This window comes from Arvicanthis niloticus, chromosome 1, assembly GCF_011762505.2.
Source record: "Arvicanthis niloticus isolate mArvNil1 chromosome 1, mArvNil1.pat.X, whole genome shotgun sequence".
Taxonomy (NCBI): Eukaryota; Metazoa; Chordata; class Mammalia; order Rodentia; family Muridae; genus Arvicanthis; species Arvicanthis niloticus.
The window spans coordinates 132970347-132990199 of record NC_047658.1 but is presented as its reverse complement, the minus strand read 5'-3'; the positions used below and the strand labels follow the sequence as shown (position 1 = coordinate 132990199).

The 19853-nt window shown below is 46.4% G+C and overlaps 1 protein-coding gene across 6 annotated transcripts in view; it reads right to left on the bottom strand.

Annotated features, from left to right (window-relative positions):
• Kank1 (KN motif and ankyrin repeat domains 1) overlaps positions 1-19853 on the bottom strand; it is a 185139-nt gene that overhangs the window by 18449 nt on the left and 146837 nt on the right. For 4 of the 6 annotated variants that reach the window (XM_034503768.2, XM_076918636.1, XM_076918641.1 and 1 more), the window contains one exon: positions 3804-6473. In XM_034503768.2, coding sequence (XP_034359659.1) covers positions 3804-6473 — 2670 coding nt within the window. Of the gene's footprint in view, positions 1-3803; positions 6474-8543; positions 8867-19853 lie in introns of those variants that run through there. The other 2 variants (XM_076918627.1, XM_034503793.2) reach the window with 1 other exon arrangement.

Sequence of the window (19853 nt, the reverse complement as noted above, 5' to 3'; positions counted from 1 at the left end):
TTTTAACTGTACCAGGGAAGCAATACTTCTAGTCAGTACCAACTTCTGCTGTGTCGAAAGCCACAACACACTGTCCCCCAAATCCTAGGAGAATGCCTATGGCCACTTAGGTGAGAAAATACACAGGGGAATGGCATGATTCAGGATTCACATTTTGTTAGAAAAAGAAAGCATGTTTCTAAAACATAAGCCAGTACCTGCACTCTTGTACAAAGCCAGCACACACTGGGGCACTACAGGGGAACATAATGTTTCATGTTTTTCTAAAGGGCTAACTTACAATCACACACTCCCCATGCATCTTTAAATAGAACGAGAGTATTCTGTGTAATGATGTGGTTAAAAATAACAGTTTGCAGCCAGGCAGTGGTGGCACACACCTTTATTGGAAGCACTTGGGAGGCAGAAGCAGGCAGATCTCTGTGAGTTCTAGGCCAGCCTGGTCTACAGAGCTAGTTCCAGACAGCCAGGGCTACACAGAGAAACCCTGTCTCAGGTGGGTGGGGGAGGGAAGAGGAAGCAGCAATAGTTTGCAGGCAGACAAGTGATTCTGTCATCGAACCCTTAACTCTAGAAAGAATGAACTTACAGTGTATGAGACACTTTGTATTGAGCGTTATTACTAATTTTGAATGACCATGTCCTGACAGTTTATCATACCCCACATTTACCTATAATATTTCTTTATCTTGATAAAAATGTTAGTTGGACAGGCATAATAATTGTTGTGTATGTGTGTATGATTAATTCACAAGGTAGAATTAGGAAGATAAAAATTTGAGATTAACCTTGGGTGATGGTGGTGCATGCCTTTAATCCCAGCACTCTGGAGGCAGAGGCAGGCAGATCTCTGAGTTCTAGGACAGTCAGGATTACACAGAGAAATCCTGTCTCAAAAAACGAATGGGGCGGGGGTGAGGGGTGGAGGGGGAAGATAGATTAAAAGGGTAGGGGCTGATGGGATGGCTCAATGAGTCCCCCCCTCCCCACAGGGTTTCTCTTGTGTAGCCCTGGCTGTCCTGGAAATCACTTTGTAGACCAGGCCATACTCAAACTCAAACAGAGGTCTGCCTAGCTCTGCCTCCTGAGTCCCTGAATTAAAGGTCTGCACCACCACCACTACACCATCACCATCTAGCAAGATGCTAAAGGGCACTTTTGCTCCTGAGGGACCTAGTTCAATTCCCAGCACATGAACATTTATATAATTCTAGGTCCAGGGGGATCTGATGCTCTCTTCTGACCTTTGCAGGAACCAGTCATTCCTGAATGGCATACATTCAGGCAAAAACACTCACACATACAAAACTTAAAGCAACAACAATACCCACAAAAGTTACTTGGCAAATTTTCTGAACAAGCTCACTTCTGAAAGAATGAGGACAGCAGAGGCAGCAGACTTCACCATGCTTCCCTCTTATACCCCTGACTCTTCATTACAACCACATGAAGAGGCAAAGATGACTGTCTGCAGACAGAATCTGACTCAGACTCCCTGGTGACTACTGAGACCCTGAGACCTGTCAGATCCTAATGGTGTAGCTTTCCTTTCTTTCTCTCTCTCTCTCTCTCTCTCCTCTCTCTCTCTCTCTCTCTCTCTCTCTCTCTCTCTCTGTCTTGTTTTAAGGATAAGCTTGTATGAATGAATGCCTTTTATCATCATATACAGCTTGCAGATATTAAGAATGCTACTACTTTCCTGTATCAGGCTGCCTAAATTTCCAGCCCATATATGCCAACATCCAATGTGGAACAAATTCTTAACCTAATTCCTTTCTTATTAAGTCTCGGTTACATACATATGTGGCATGAGTTATATAAATGGCCTTTATGGTTGCTCTTGTGTGCTCTGACAGGGATCAGACTACCTGCTACCGAGAGGATTTTTTCCTTTCATTCCCAGCTGCCACAGATCTCATGTGTATTAGCTGATTGATTAGATTTACTGAGGGTCAGAGCTACACACTGATGCATGGAATGTCAGTGTGACTGGACATAGCCCCAAAACACACTGTGGCTTCAAATAACACTTCCCAGTCTCCATGCTCAGGAGGGCACAGAAACGACTCCAGGGATACAGTGGAGCATTCTTGACAGGAATGTGGAATGGTGACAGCAGTTTTGGGAGGAGCATGTTCTCATAACCCCTCCGCCATCTGTGTCTGAGGCACTGAAGTTTACTGTGACATCAACATCTGACATCATGATTTTTTTTTTTTTAAAGGATGAAGAGGTAGACATGGAAGCCCACACATCAATTTAATCCTGTTTATTCTAAAATGACTTCTCCGTATATCTGAGTATCTAAAGTCTAAAAGGCAAAACCACATAAACACCAGTTGTCATGTGCACTTTTTTTATTTCATAATAAACTCTGTCCTATAGCACAGATAATAAAACCCAATGATCATTCAGGTTTGAAAGCATAAACCCAGGAAGATATAGAAAAGGTTTGTTAGTCTACTCTCATGGCTGTTCCTTTCTGGAATAAAGGGGCACACTGAGAGCTCTGTGGGTATCCTACTGATATCTATACCTCCCTCCTCAAATTAACTTGGTGAGCATCTTTCTCCCTAGGTAATGCTGATTCATGAGAACTACAGCTTCAGGGAATGGAAACCTGGACTGTGCCCCCTGTACAGGGCACCGTGTACTGTTAGAGGCTTAGAGCACCAGGTTCCAAGAGCAGTCATTTTACTGAGCCTCTTGGGGGAGATGCTACATCCTGAAATATTCCAGGGTGATGGCTCAAGGACTAGCTTCAACTTAAAGAAAAACAGATGAGCACGGTTCTCAATGAATACGAAAAAAACAAAACGGTAATGTGCCTATCAACATGAACAAAGGAGAAAACCCCGTTGTCAGTTTTTGCTTATGGGTTGCTTTTCTCAAAAACATGCTTTCCGTTCCAGCACTTGCTGTCCCCATAACTGGAAGCCAATTCTCCATAGCACTTGCTGCTTACTGACCTAACACAACTCTCTTGTCTATCGATTGTGGCCTGGTGACCTCAGCAGGGAGGCATTCTGTCCGGTTGAACTCCCTAAACTATCCTGGAGCTTGTGCTGAAATGAAGTGGTAATTCAAAGGTAATTTGCCATCTTAATAAGTCGATGAAGTGCCTACCCTCTCATAAGTGTTAACGGAGAACATTTCCCTCTAGAAGTTTTAATTGGTCATATACTGATAATTATGTGTATATAAACAATGCAGGAGTTTTTAAAGCAGTACTGTATAAAATGAGCTAACCAGAAGACGGACATGAAGCATCATATAATGCCTCAGAGGACATCTCCAGGGTAGCCAGGTCTCATGGACTTGCTTCCCTGTGTTAGCCTGAAGCAAGCGACCGAAGGAGCTAGGTAGATCAACAAGGCTGCTTATATAGCTTGGCATTAGTTTGCATTCATGACATTATCATCCCAAAGCTTTCTCCAAAAAATGGTTCCAGCTGCTTTAAAAAAAAAAGAAAGAAAGAAAGAAAAAAAAGAAAAGAAAAGAAAAGAAAAAAAAAGAAAAGCCTTTCTTCCTAGGAAGACATTTCCCCTGCCTTTCTTCTTAAGGTTTGAATGTGTTCCCAACAATTCATGGTGGAAAACGTATCCTCTGCCCTCATGAATAGACTGATGTGCTTGGCTATCCAGAGAATGGGTACATTCTTGTTCCATCTCACCATATTCTTTGTTGGAAGCTGGTGCCATGCTTTGGACTTCCTAGTCTTCAGAGCCTTGAGCTACACAAACCCCTATTCCTTTTAGGCCTCTCCATGCTCCCATTCTCAGGTCCCTGGGGATACCACCTACCTGTAATTTTACCCAGACTGGTTTTCGGGAAGTCAGGGTTCCTGAGCTCCTCAGTGCCTGCAGACTTCATGACGGAATTGATGGACGACAGGGTGCTTATGAGCTGTGAGTTCAGGGAGCCGATCTGTGAATGAGGCTCCCCAAAAGCCTCGGCCAGCTCACTGTAGTTCTCAGCCAGCAATGTCTGCTGCTCTGCCAGCAGCTTCTGCACGCGCTCAATGTAGTGATCCAAGCCCATCATCATTCCAGATGCAACCTGAGGCTGAGGAGGATCCTCCAGGAGATCCCCTACAGGCTCGCTCCCAACACCCACGCTCCTCCTGCTGCCCATCAGTCCCACAGTCAACTGTGGAGGCCCGCATGCTATGGTCCTCATTTTGAGACCAACTAGATAGTTGTCGTGAATATTTATTTGTCCCACACCTGACTCTTTGGTCTTCACGGCACATGGCTTGTCAAACTCAGAATTGCCAGACAGCACTGTCCCGACACCAACAGACCGAGTCTTAGTGGAGGGGTTGATGTCTCTGACACGGCCTTCTCCAATGGCCACCGTTCGCATCTCCACAGTCTGGGTGCTGGTCTGCTTGTCCAGAGTGCTGAGGAGAGTGTTGGTACAGGACTCCACCAGGGTGGCTGCCTCCGTGTTAGTGCACTGGTCCACCTGCTCCAGATTCGTGCTGGTGTACTGGTCTGTGGTATGGGGCACTGCCATGACAGCTGCTTCCTCCTGGCCTACAGCCTCTGTGTTCATGCTTCGGGAGGTGCACTCTTTGGGAAGGCAGACAATCACATCAGTGGAACAATCTCCACAGCCAATGGACCGCACGTCTTTGAGGTTCAAGTTTGTCTTAAGGAGTGTCAGGTCGCTCCCAGAAGCCTCTGTGTTGCTGCCTGTTTCACAGACACTGACTGCCACACCCACACTCCGGTCACAAGTCTCAACAGACCTCCCTACGCAGCGGTCATGCATTGCCACCTTCTCCTTCACGACCCACCAAGTCATAGGCAGTTCGGGCCCCACAACTTGGTTCTTGCGGTCAGGATGGCAGGAGGTGCCTACGCTACTAGTTTGCACAGAGGTCCCAACACACGAATCCCTTGTGTCCACATGACTGCCAACCATTTGTTCTCTGGTTGGCACCAGTGCCTCCACCAACTTGCTGAAGACAAGCGGCTGGGCCATTGTGGCCTTGTCAACTTTTTTCCTGGAGCCGGCAGCCTGTAGTTCTTGCTTGAGCTTAGTCATCTCCCGGTCATGGGTGGTTTCTTTAAGCTGCACTTCCAGGCGGTAAATCTTCTCTTTTAAGGCCTCTATGGTCTGCTGCTGCAGCTCGATCTCTTTGTCGGCTTCGGTAATAACCCCAAGCATTGCTTCTGTCACACTGATGCCAAAATTCCTCGTCTCAGTGACTGTCCCCACAGCCGTATCCTTGCAGGACCTGAAGTCTCTGTGGTACACAACAACGTCATTCATGTTCTCGTCACTACCCACAGCCACAGACCTGCACTCTCGAGATGGGCACTGCCCATTCTCCCTGAGCTCTGATGCCACCTCGCAGCTGCTATCCTGAATCTTCTGCTCCAGCGCCTGCATGTCAGCTGTGAGCTGCCGGAACTCCTGGATCCTCTGTGTGCTCTGCTCCACGCTCTCCATTTCTTCTTCCTCATAGTCGATGTATAATTCCCCACCTCTGCGGGCTCGGGAGAGCAATTCCATCTGGGAGGCATTGCCTGCACTGTAGGACCGCTTCCTCACACCGCACGCCTCGTTCTGGGATGCAGCCCTCTGGTTTTTCAGCTGTGAGGCCAATTGCCTTTTCTCTTCTTGCAAGACAGAGATCTTAACCTGGAGCACGGGGATGGTTCTCACCTGCTCCTCAAGCTCCTTCAGGCGTTTTAAGGCAATGGCCATCTGCTCTCGGATGTGCTGCAGGTGCATGGGGCTCACGTTGGTCACCGGGGTAGAGATCCCTGAACTCAGTGGGCTGTGCCGGACGGAGCTTCCCATGGAAGAAGTCGTAGGAACTGCTGGGACGTAGCTGCTATAATCCCCACTGTAGCCATTCTGAAGCTGGTGCATTGCAGAATTGTGGTTACCAGACCCCATAAAGGATGGGAGGGAGCTCGTGGAGCCCATGCCTCCAAAACTGGCCAGCCTGGGCCTCCTGAACTCACCCGGTGCCATCTGCATGGTGACTCTCTCCTGTTCCAATCTTCTCCGGGTTTCCATCAACGTCTTGGTGACATGGAGGTTGTGCCTGGGGAGTTGGGGTGAGGGAGGGGGCAGCAGCTGTCGATTTTCTGAGATAGCAAAAGTGGGTGAGGTCTCTAGTGGGGCAGGTGGCCGAGGGATTGGGGTTGACGTAACGTGGCTTCTGGCTAGGAGGAAGCTAGGACACTGCTTGCTGTCATCACTGTTGGAGGACGACAGGGACTCAGTGGAAGTCCACACACCTTGATGACTAGGTATGGCCCTGACTTCTGGACATGGCACAGATGGCTTTTTCCTTTTCTGGATGTTCAGTTTCTTGATAGTATTTCCCTTCTGTATGTCATCCACATATTTGACGAAATCTAAGTCTAGTTGAAAACCATAAGGGGTTTCCACAAAATACGGGTCTTTCTTTTCCTTGTTATGGTCTCCATTCAGAACTCCATCTGCTTTTTCTAAGAGAGAGAAGAAGATATGACAACACATACATTACACATTTTAGTAAGAACAATTATTTGTGAGTGTAGCACAATCCAGTCTGATGTAAGAGTTTTCAGTCCTACTTTCTGAACCTCACCCCTCTGAATGAAAATGGAGACACTGCCCATCACAATGACACAAAGTCTATAATCCTAGCTAATGCAGAGACTGAGGTAGGAGGATTCAATGTTCAAGGCCAAGCTGGGCAAGAGAGAGAGAGAGAGAGAGAGAGAGAGAGAGAGAGAGAGAGAGATATCTTACTTCAGCATAAAGTAAACAAGGCTGGAAGAAGAAGCTCAGTAGTAGAGCAATCTACAGTACTAATTACCCGCCCCCCCCCCCAGTAAAAGGACAATTTAAGTATTGAATCCATAACATTATGAAACAGTAGTCTTGAGAGCCAAACACAAATTATATTGGTACTAAAATCCAGACAATATGGCCTAGTAGACTCACTTGTCCTCTATGGTTCTTTGAAGGAAAAGAAGAGAATAAGATCCTATCTAACACAGTGTCCACTAAGTCACAAAATGCACTAAGTCAGCAGATTAAGAGAGTGGGTCACAGCAGAAGCATGGGGCCAGGGATGTCAGTTTGTGTGTTCATTTTTCTGCAGGTTTGGTAGTCTGTCTTGCCAGTGGCCAAGAGCCACCCAGTGTCTAACTAGCTCCACATGATCCCATCTTGCTCTGACTCCTTCTTGTTTCCAAGCTGGGAGGGGGCCAAGGGGGAGAAAGAGACACAGGACAGGAAGTGAATTTCCCAGTAGCCTATGTGCAGGAACACAGTCGCAGGACAGACTTTCACCTACTGCTTAGTTTCTCTCCCTACTTAAAACCCTCCCCCAACTGGAGGAAAGTCCTCTCCACTCTGCCCTATTTTGCTTTCTGATATAACATTTACCAACTCACAAATACCTGGCTTTGAAATCATTAGCAATCCAGACAAGTCTACATGGAAGGAAGAGTAAACCAGATTCCAACTTCAGGATCATGGGGTTTATTTAGTAAATGCTACTTCTGGGTAAGTCAAACATTTCAAAAAGGAAATACAGGAACCTTTCAAAGCACAGAACTTGCTGCTGATCTGAGCCATGCATTTCAAATTTAAAAGCAAGGTCGTTTTGTTTGTTTAAACGGTAGGATTAAGTCATATGTTTTCCTAAGCCACACTAAGCAGGCTTGCAATGCTAAGACTATGGAAGGGACTAAAAGCTAGGCGTGAGAATGAGAGCCATTTGTCCCCTGCCCCAGCCCTAGTTATCCCTCCCTGCCTATACGTCTGGCCCAAGGATGTGAAGCACACTTAGGCTGCCGCCTGCCTTCCGAACACCCAACACTGCTCCAGCATACCGCTGACGCCAAACGCTTGGCATGATCCGCTTTTGCCTTCCCATTTTACTCTTAAAAACTCTGGAAAGTTTAAAAAGACCATCAAACAGGAATAAAAATGGGCACATATTCATTGTGTCTCAATTTCAAACAATATTAAGATAAGAATACTTGGCTAGCCTGTGATGTGAGTCCTAGGGTTTAATCACGTCAAACCCAAATAACTCCCAAACCCAAACCACCACAGCCGACATCACCACAACAAAGCAGTATTAAAACCACTTGGAGTAAATATTAAGGAATTCTCTTTGAAATAAGTGCCCCAGCATGAGCTGACCCAGAGCGCCAGTGCCTGGAAATTTGAGCTCATGCTAACAGAATGTATCTTCCCCTCTCTCTCCAACTCCACAGGACAGTGAGCTAGCTAGCTCAAAAATATGCAGCCAGACCTGTTTCCAGAACTATCTGAAATTCCAAAGGAAGTAAGGAGAAAAGGAGGGAGCCCACCATCTGCACTAACTCAGGGTAGAGGGTGGGGGCTGAATACTCACGGTGTGGGGATGGGGGTTGGGGGAAGAGCCTCAAGGTCCAGCGTGGAAGGAGCTGAAGCCATCTGCAGGTCACCCTAACCCCCTAAGCACTCGGCTCAGCTCCCTCAGCTTCCCCTCCCTCCCCCGGCCCCCAGGGGAGAAGGCCAGTCCCTCCCCAGCTCACCTACCACAGGCCCACAACAGGCCAGCCTCCAGCCGCCGCACCCCAGGCTGGGTTCCGCTCCTCTCCACTTAAGGGAACGCCTGTCAACTGGCGCGCACACCTCCCAGGCCCGCAGGGACACCATAGGCCCAGCCTGCACCAATGAGGGCTCCCCGCGTCCTGCCCGCCGTCACCCCGCAAAGCACACTCAGCGGTCCGGCATCCCCCCTGGAGTCATAATGAAAACAGGAAGCCGCCTTCTTCGGAAAACCTGTGCTCTTCAGTGCGACTTTGCCAGAAGCCCAAATAAAGCCGGCAATGTGAGCCTCTCCACCGAGGGCTCAGTCTGCCCCCGGGCCAGACACTTCATCAAAGAGTCTGTGTTCTGGAGGCAGGCCCAGCAAACTTAGCCCGGGTCACCTGAGGAAGGGCAGGGCCACAATTGGCCACTGTTTCGGAGCACTGAAGGGCATTTCTCAGCCTAGTTCCTGACAGGTGACCAGTAACCAATAGTTTCCCTCCAACGGCTGAGCCCTTGCCATGGACCTTAAAGAAAATCAACGCAACAGGCCCTTTATCCAATGCAAAGGAAGCAGAGCGTGCTTGCAAGAGTATCACAGAGACTTTACAAAGAAAAAGGCAACCGTGTCTGAGCCGGTGGCAGCTGGCATGGCTCTTCCGTTTTTTCTTGACAACATCCTCACTGCATCATTTTCCGTAGAAAAAGTGAGTGAATTTAGTGGAGTGTCAACACCCCCACCCCAACCCCCGACACACACAGCATACTTTTCGGCAAAACTTAACGGTCCTATATTTAGCTACTTCCCAGGCTCAGCATGTAGATAACCAAAGGTCCCGGTCATTCTGAATTATCCCCAAGTGACACTTTGGACTTCTCCCTGGGAAATCAGGGACAGTTAGAATTTAACCATGGCAGACTTCTTTTCCAAGCACTGCTGAATCCCAAGGATAGAAGGGACCCTGGAGTCCACATTTCTTTCTTTAGCAACAAAAGAAAAAAAAAAAACAACAAAACAGACAAATACCCACCCCTAGCCCCCAACTAACAACTATTCTCAAAGCGTCACCTGTACAATTATCCTGGGCACCAAGAACACTGAAATATCAAGTCTCGCTTAAATATTTTTTATTTAATTTAATTACCCCCCTCCTTTTAAGACAGAGTCTCATCAGATATTCCTGGCTGCCTTGGAACCAGCTCTGTAGCCCAGACTAGCCTCCAACTCAGAGATCCCCAGCTTCTGCTTCCTAAGTGTTTGGTAAAGAGGAGTGGCCACCACATCCAGGACACAATCTCACTAATTTTTTTTTTAAATCTCCTGATCCCCAGTGTATCCTTACACCAGTACCTGTCAACACACCTATGGCATTTATGGGGCCCATATTTATGTTTCAATTTTTTTCTGTAAAAGTACATCTTACCTTTTTTTTTTTTTTTTTTTAAAATACTATGAACATCCTCAGAGCAACAGATTAAAATTTCAAAAACTTTCCTCACTGACTCACACACCAGTTAACAGACGCTGGAAAGAAAGTAGATGCTTAAAACTCCTTTAGCTGTTATTTTTAGGGTGTGGAACTAGGGGTGATATATATTTTGTGCTGTATAAATTTTTATGCCACATGAATTTTTTTTTTTTTTTTTTTACATCACCACAGAAGCCACTGTCCCTACAGGAATGTACTGCAGTAAAAATCTAAACATACTCAAGCAGGCAGGCATGAAGGTGGTCAGGGAAGACAGTTAATATTCCTCTCCCACCATAGAATCAGCTTGTTTTTACATGAGTAAATATAAAGCCAGTATTTCTCCCAATCTCCTTTTACCTTTAGCATAGCCATAGCAGACAGTTCATGAAACAGCCCCTACTCCCACCCCGGCCGCAACCTGAACCTCTCTCAAGAGACGTAGAAATAATCGTTTGAATAATTTTTTTTTCCTTCCATGCAGATATGATGCTAGGGGGTCGATGGCTGTCAACTTGGACTTGAATTTACATGAGGGGCTAGAGGAACCTTGTGCTAGAAGGAATCTGGATCTGGAGCGGCTCTGTGGATGAAAGCTAGTATTAAAACTCTTGAAGACCCTACATCTCTGTACTTACTCTGTAAGTAAAGTGACCTTGGGTTCTGAGAGATGCAGCAGCGTCTATCCTATGCTCTCTCCTTTCACCGCTATCTCCACACTGGGGGTTGTATCATAAAAAGAAGACAATGCTACATAACCAAACTGAGGAAGTATTACAATAATCAGGCTTTTATTAAGTTGGTAAACTCGAGAGTAAGGGAGTATAAAAAATCAATAGACTTTTAGGGGGAAAACAATCTACCTGGGTTATAAGAAGACTTTCTAGCTGTCTCAAAACCTTTTTAGAATAACAGAAATATGTCCACTCTTACACAGCCAAAACTCCACTAGCTATGTGGAATTCAGAGAGCAGCGGCTGTGTTCTGGAACTGGAGAGCGGCCCAGGTGTTTACGAGAATTTTCTGAATGCTTAGGATGCAGTGCTGGCGTCTGACTACCTCTAGCACCCCTCTGTCTTCGTTATATTGTAACTTTTAATGAAAATTTATTGGGTGCAGAAAAATGATCCCATTCTGTTGAAAGAGTGGGAAGAAAAACTCGTAAGAAATAAAATGAGGTGTAGGCTAGCTGGGAGAAAAATGAATGACAAATCCAGCAGGGGCTGAAGTTAGTTACAAAGGTCAGTTAGTTATAAGCCAGAAGATAATCCGTGAACAAGTGGCCAAAACAGAAATGGTATGCTCAAAAACGGAGTTCTGAAGATCAGGGAAGAAGGGGTGGGCTGTGTCTGTGGGATCAGGAGATGTGAAAGAGAGGGGATGGTACAGAAGAGGCCCTGGTCTTGGAACCAAGAGCTGGGCAATCTACCTCCTGTAGTATTTAGCCACCAAGTAGGGGATAAGGGCTAATTAAGGCTACAGCAAATAGTCCATAAGGACTGGACTGAGCTTGGCAAAGAGAGATTGAATTCAGAGCACCAATTAAAATGGTCTGGGAGCTTTCTTTTTTTTAACTTTTTAAAAATACAGTTTTGAGCTGGAGAGATGGCTCAGCGGTTAAAAGCATTGACTGATCTTCCAAAGGTCATGAGTTCAATTCCCAGCAACCACATGGTAGTGGCTCACAACCATCTGTAATGGGATCTGATGCCCTCTTCTGGTGTGTCTGAAGACAGCTACCTTGTACTTGTCATATACATAAAATAAATAAAATCTTAAAATGAAACCAACCAACCAACAAACAAAAAAAAAACCCAGTCTTATTGTGTATCTCTCTAGCTGACCTGGAATTGATTGAGTTCAAGGGCAGCCTAGCTTATGCAGACAGATCTGCCTTCCTCCCAAGTGCTGGGTTTAACAAGGATGATAGGTATCCGTGTGTTCAACTTCTAATCACTATTGAAAATTAAATAATCTACTAAAAAATCTATTCTCCATCCCTCTTCACTGATTAGCACTCTCTGTTGTAGGAGCTGGGGATACAATGTAAAGGCAAGAAACAAGATCTCCACTCTCATGTGGCTCACACAGTGCAAATGGCGTACACAGGAAAAAGAAACAGATAAGATGTGTAGCAGGAGTAGGGTCCTCAGTAGCCTTGATAGCAGCCTGTCTGGGCGACTCGGCTTTTTGCTGAACCTGGGCTGCTACAACAGTGTCTTAGGCCAGCATCTTTCCTGAGCTGGCCTCATATCTGGAAATCAAAGGTCATAGAGTCCCTTTTCCTCCTCTCTCCACCCTGTCAGTCTGGTCTGAAAATTGGGCTAACCACAAAATAACATGACAGCCTCAATTAGACTCCCCAAGTCCAGGACAGATTCCCATGAGTTCAGAAGGAAATCAGAATCATTGCACCGATAAGGCTAGCCTTTATGTGCAAATTTACCTCTTGTAAAACTCCAAACACTATGCAAAAAAGGCCCAACTACAGCCTGAAGAGCAGTGTAGCACCTTCTTGTGGCTCTTCTCCACTCATCAGTGAGATACAGATATGCTAGAAATCATTTGATCCAGGGTCATAATGCGTCATTTACTCAAATTTAACTTTATAAACAAATGGCATTTTTTGCCCAAATGATATTTGATTTGGGAAGACCTAAACCTGACTCTGCTCACCAGGCAGTATCTCAGACAGCAGTGGTTCTCAACTCAGTTCTGTTCTCCATGGTGACATCTGGCAATGTCACAAGGCAGTGCTACTACAACAGGCTTAATAAGTGGTGGCCTGAGGTGGCACTGAATGTCTGATCTGCCCTTTCTCCCAAGATAGCCCTTCAGGCCCCAAGTGCCAAAGCTAAGAAATCCTTGCTGAAGATGCCCAGCGGAGCAAAACATCTGCACACAGCAACATCTGGACTGTTGCCTTTTATCCCTTGGACCACGACACTGTGTGCCAGGGACAGGGGGATCTTTTAAAGACAGAGTCTGCTATGTAGCTCTAGGGCATGGAGCTTGCTCTGTAGACCTCAGACTTGGTGATGCTCCTGCCTCTGCCCTGTGAGTAATGGTAGTACAGACTTGCACTTGCATGCCTGGCTGTCCATCTTTTCAATCAGAGCATATTCATTGTCTAAAACAATGGGCTTTGTGATGACATTCTCACACATGGGTACCATGTACTTCCGCCACACTCCCACACCCCACTCCCTGACTCACTCCTCCTGTCTCCTACTCCCTCCCTTCTGCTCCCTTTTCTAAAGAGTTCCTGTTTTACTTGATTCAGTACACGACAGAAAACACAGTGTTTATCTTTCTGAGAAAATGCCACTTTCGAGTAAGAAACACTCATTATTTTTCTAGACTTCTACCATAATGAGCTATTCTTTATTACGAGCCAAACAGCACGAGACATTTCCAAACGAATGTGCCTTGGACCTTTAAATGGACAAGGCTCTGATATTATAACTCTATTAGTCAGGGCACAATGACTTCATTGTTCTGCCGCACGCTCTAAGCCCAATTACTGAGAGAGCCATGAAGAATAATTACACCTGTGTGCCACAACCTCACACACGATTAACATGTTTATATTCAACAGACACTGACTGCCAAAGCTAAAGAGTTAATTCCCACAAACACACTGTCCCCTCTCACAGGAAGCACGGGGACCTGGCTTAAGAGCTGAATCAGTCCCATAGAAGTGTGGCATCGTCACAGATTCCTACAATGACAAGTGGCTGAGTTGGAGGCATCACAGAGGACCTGTAACTATGGCTGGGAAGCAGGAAAGAAAGCTATGAGGATGAACTGGAGGGGAAAGCTCACAAAGTGAACTCCTCAGCATTTTGAGCCATCAGAGTTAGCAGGACAGCTCCTCCAGGAAAGGACGGTGGTAGAGAGAAAGCAGGAACTGGACCGTGCCCTTCAGAACAGGTCTAGCAGGAAGCGCTCCTGCTGACAACTGAGCATTGAGCTTTCATATCCAAGCACCTTCCCCCCAATACCAATCTACACCATTTATTATATGGAAAACCACAAGACAGATGCCTGTAACATTAGTATTCTGTTTTCTGCTATAACAGAATGTGCAGTGGCAGGTAAGGCACAGTATCTTGTATTTATCCAACAGTTACTTTGTTTTGCAGACTCACTTAGTTTGCTTCTTGAGACAGTCCTGATAAGTTGCATCCCAGGTCTGCCTCAAACTCCAGATCTACCTCAGCTACCCAAGTTCTGGACAGAGCTAGTTGCTTTCAAACCTGCTTCCCCCCCCCCCCTAAAACCCATTCATTTATCCAGCCACACAAAAGAGTGCTAGGCTCTGTTTGAAGAAAGCGGACCTCTCTGTCTTAATCATGCCCCTACCTCCCTACAGCTATTCCAAACATTTCATGCAAATAAGGAAGGTGAAAGGGTATTTCAAAAGCTTTAAGGGCGAGACTCCCGAACACCAACCATAGCGTTACAGCAGCTTCAGTGTGCTTTATGTGGCTGCCAGACAGCATGGTGATGCATTCTTTAAATCTTTAGACTTCATCGCCATGTTAGTAAGCTGTGTCATGGTTGTTAACCTGCACGTGATCCTTACACAAGCCTTCCTCCCCATGCTAGTTCCATAGTGCAGTCCTCACTTTAGGAGGAAGACAGATTTAGTTTTTCACTTAGTAACTATTTATGAAGAAGCCAACATGTGCCAAGCCGCTCGGTGCTGAACAGAACAGCCACGGAGTGAGCCTGCGCAGATGGAACTTACAAACTACAGCAGACAGGCAAGTGCTTGTACAGGTTAGTGACTGCCTTAGTCATTGCTGTGGAGGTGGCCTCACATGGACAGGATGGGGTGACCTTTGGGATATGTACTTGAGAGGTAGGTCCACTGGGCAGCCTATAGGGTGTGGGGGAGGGGATGACAAACAATCCAGCAGAAGAGGGGTATAGGGCAAGACCAGTTTTGTATCCTGAAATGCATCTTGAAGCTATTGGGTGTATTAAACAAGGGAGTGAAATGGTCCATTTACATTTTAATAAGATTTCTCCCTAGTCGAAGGATTATGTATTAAAATTCCCTTCTATAACTTCTGGTAGGCTTCCAAGGATTGCTATAACAAATTTTCTCTTCAGACTCACAAGTGAGTATTGTCTGCTTAACAAGAGAGTCAGTGCGGCATGACATTAAATTACCCAAACCTACACGTCCTATATTTGGGCAGTCTGACTGACTAGCGTCTCGGTGCCCATCTCTCCACCTCTACACCCTGTATTTAGGAGGAAACTGAGAAGTCCTGACACATGTCTGCCTCTGTGAGCTGAGCCAGAGACTAGACACTGAGACCAAGGCTGTGGCAAGCTCTATCAGCTGCCCCATTCTGTTGCTAAAAGGGAAAATATTTTTCTTTAAGCCAATGACTCACTGTGGAGAAAAATGGTGGGGGAGGGGCTTCCTCTTCTGGAGGTCATTAAACAACAGTCGATCTAATCTGTGAAGGACAGAGGTGTCGTGAGTAATGGCAGGAAGCAGGCAGAGGGCATTTAGGGAATCTGCGCTCTGATTTAGCACACAGAGAGGAGGAACGGAGGAACGCAGACTTGCTCCATACTGCTCCATACTCTGAGATTCTGGGAGAGGAACGGCAAAGATTTAAAGTGTCAACCACAAGGTTGACCTGGCTGCCAGCCTGAGTTTCTGTCCTTTTAACTCTTTTAACTTTAATTTTAATTTCTCCACCCACATCTGACTAGCTGCCTCACGGGGGTAGGGGCTGGGGTAGGGTGGGGTGGGACTCAACAACATCGAGAGGGTCTAGGTGGACTTAAGCAACTTCCCACCCCCTAAAAACCTCATTTACCCACCAGATGGTCTTGCAAGCTGAGCTTGGGGTGGCTTGCCTTTTGTCCTGAGTGCTCTCATCTGCCTAGGTCTTCCTCTGCACGATGACACTCACTGTATGGGGGAAGCATCTAGAACCCACAGCCAACCCACTACCTGTATATCATCGCTCTCAACTGCCAACACACTAGCTATTTCAAACCTGTGTCAGTGGCCTACTTGGCTCAGAAACTCTTCCGGAATCCCACTGGACACCTTGAGCTCGAAATAATATAATTAGTGATAATAACCAACTGATAAGTATCTCCGAGTCCATAATGCTAGAGCGGAGTGCCAGCTAATGACGGCGGTAAGGATTGTGGGAACAGAAAATTACCATAGAGCGACCATCACAACAGTGGCTGATGGAGACGGGAATGGATGAGAAGGCCGGTGGATGGAATATTTCCCACCAAGGATGAGGATAGGGCTGTGGTCTCAGAAAACCTCATGACAGAACAGATTATCAGTCATGAAGGGGAAAGTGAGATGTCAACGGGGATCAAAGCTGGCGTCATGCCCCTGGGAGATGCCGAGTGAAGTGTGGCCGGAGTCTAGAAACATCTGTGGATCCTACCTGCAGGTCAATCTGCAGTGCAAAAGGACTTTCTTTAAAAATTCTCAAAAGGTAAATAAATAAAATATCCAATAAAACAAACAAACAAACAAACAAAATTCTCAAGAGTCACAAAGAAAGGAACATACCTGTTTCAGACTGACAGATGGAATTACTTAAATTTCAAATTCCTTGCTCCTTCTCTTCCTTTCCATTTTTAAGGCACACGAATGCAGCCAGCCAGTCATCACGGGCCAGGCCAAAGCCCCTGATGATACTTGCTTTGAAAATTTACCAGTCAAGCAAGTCTGCTCTCTGGTGCATATCTGAGGACTTTCCCCTTGCTTTGAGATATGTTTTGACAGCATATAGCATCTCCCTCAATTCTATAGACTGACATGTCTGGTGGTCCATTACAAAAATATCACCTTAAGTTCCTTTCTGTGGCATTAAGTCTCCCACAATGTAGCCTCAGCTCAGCACTTCCCAGTGTCTACCCACTCACCTTAGCATATCAAACACCATTCACACCTATCTGTGGCTTCTCTCTCTGTCTGGCCACTTTCCCCCAGATTCTACCAACTGTTAACATCAGCTGTGCCACCCTATGCCAAATGTCTGATCCTCCTCAAAGCCCCACTCACAGCCTTTGCCATTCTGTTCTGGGCACGATGGGTCGCCTTGTTCCTACCATATCCTCAAGCCTTTGCAGTATTCAGTGACCCATGCTGTGGTTAGCAGGCACATGGTTCACCCCTACCCTCAACCGAAAATCTCTTAGGGAGGTGGGAACTGAGCAGATGTTTTTAAAAATCATTCAGTGCTTAGCTAGCCTGGTGCTTACCATACCACGTGTTTAGCAGATGTTGACATCAAAACATCACATCTGTGCATCTTCTGATGAATAAGTGTGGAAGAAAGAACATCATATATTAAAAGCAGGTAAGCCAGGGCAGACTGCCCAGGCTACTTGCTAGTTATTGGCAACTATCCTCCAACTGTATAATTAAGAAAATAGGTGCCTTCATCACTGCTGTGAGAATCATCAGGGATGCCGGGGGTCTATGCTATGACTACTAGATCAGTAACAGCCCTGATAACCAGAAATTATGCAGAACTCTGTCTCTAAATCTGCCAGGACCTCATGAAGTTGGGGTCTGAGGTATGTGTGATGCTTGTTTAAAATCAAAGGCATCTGTTTATCTTGAGTCCTGTGTTGGTGAGCCCTGAAGTAGGGTATGCACGAGCATATGTATATATCGGAGTGGGGGCTGGGTAAGTAGAGGGGCAACTGTGTCAATTACACACAGGAAGGAAGTAAAACAAGAGTGGATAGACACCTTCACTTCTAAAAGCATACTAGGCCAAGGTAAAATATATTCTTCCCCCAGGGATGTGCAGTAACTGGAATGGCACTCGCTCTGCTGTCTCTCGGGATGTCCTCAGAGCAGAGGGCACCTAAACACTGCACAAAGGGTGCCCGAGAACCAGCCAGTACATTTCCATGGTGGTCATTCTAGTAGGGCCTTCCTAAGCTGGGAAAAGGAATAGTTTTCATTTTGGTGAGCAAGAACATGAGCTACAAATGGGTCTTCATTCATGATCAAGCAGTGGACAATGGGAACCCAGACACCAAAAACTGCAGTCGTATTTTATGTGTAAACCGAGTCCACTATTATTCCATGGTTTCTATGGCCACTGCTTGACTGAATAGCTTGACCTAATTTTTGATACAAAAATTCCCTATCAGGCATGATGCCAGTGTTTGATTAAAGGCAGAAATTAATTGCCAAGGCTTTCAGACCAGGGGGAGCTTCACCAGGGCCTGTGGCTTGTTCTGCAGGGCCTGTTCACCAGGACAGCTCCAGTTGCCTCCTGGCCAGTAAGACTGAGCCACCCTGCAAATAGAGCAACCCATTGACAGTGTCCTTGGCTCTACCCTGGGTGTGACTTAAGAGGCCAGGCAATGGCAGTGAGGAGAAAGAAAGTAGAAAGAGCCGGCCACTGCTGCTCCTGGGAACAAAATAGCCTGCATTTTATTAGGGTGCATGCTGGACCAGGGAGGTAGGTGCATGGGTGAGGCAGGTACCATGTGGCTGGCACAACCATCCTTTCATCCAGTGTTCAGAGCCAACAACAGATGCAACAACTCTTTATCAAGACTCTACAGACTTCTCACCAGCCATCCCAGGCTGCTTGCTCTCTAATGTTCACTGTCTAGCTAAAGAACTGGTGCTGAATACAGCCCAGCCTCATCTGCCCCACACAGAGGAGAGCTGCTTTCCAACCTTTTCCCCCAGGAATTGCATGCCAGGGCTAGAGAGAGGGCTCAGTAGTTAAGAGCACAGGCTGTTCTTGTAGAAGATCAAGGTTCGATTCCCAGCAGCCACTTTGTAGCTGGCAGCCATCTGTAATTCCAGTTCTAGGAAATCCTATGCTTTCTTCTGACCTCGTCAGGCACCAGACACACACATGGTACACAGACATACATGCATGCAAAATACCAATACTCATACAATAAAAAAAGAAAAAGAAACAAAATAAAACAGACAAACAAATAAACAAACAAACAAAAAACCCCAAACAAATCACAAAGAAACATTGAAACTGGGAATGGTAGGGCATACCTTTAATCCCAGTACTCAGAGGCAAGGGCAGACAGATTTCTCAGTTTGAAGCCATCCTGGTCTAGATATTGAATTCCAGGTCACTAAGAGCTACATATTGAAACCCTGTCCCCCATGCTCTCAAACACAAAAAGAATTCTGAAAAACAGGCCAGGCGACAAGGACAATTCTGTGAAAAGTAGGTAAGTATCCAAGCTCCAACTGATACAGAGGACACCAATTCCACTTTTGGGAATGTTTGGGAGAACGTCTGCAGGGACCCCAGCCCCTACAGAGCTGATACAGGACCACAGCCCCTACGGAGCTGATACAGGACCACAGCCCCTACAGAGCTGATACAGGACCACAGCCCCTATAGAGCTGGTACAGGAATCCAACCCCTATAAGGCTGGTACAGGACCCCAGCCCCTACAGAGCTGATACAGGACCACAGCCCCTATAGAGCTGGTACAGGAATCCAACCCCTATAAGGCTGGTACAGGACCCCAGCCCCTACAGAGCTGATACAGGACTCCAGCCCCTACAGAGCTGGTACAGGACCCCAGCCCCTACAGAGTTGATATAGGAAACCAGAACCAGGTTTAATATATCTCCGGCAAACAGAAGATCGAGAGCTAAAGAGGCAGCTCACTGGTTAAGAGCACAGTTGTCTTGCAGAGCTCACTGCTTAAGTGCACACTTATCTTGCAGAGGCCCTGGGTTCATTTCTCAGCACGGACAGGTAGTTCACTCACTATACCCCTAGTTCCAGGGGATCTGATGCCCTCTTTTGGCCTCTGTGGACACCAGGCATG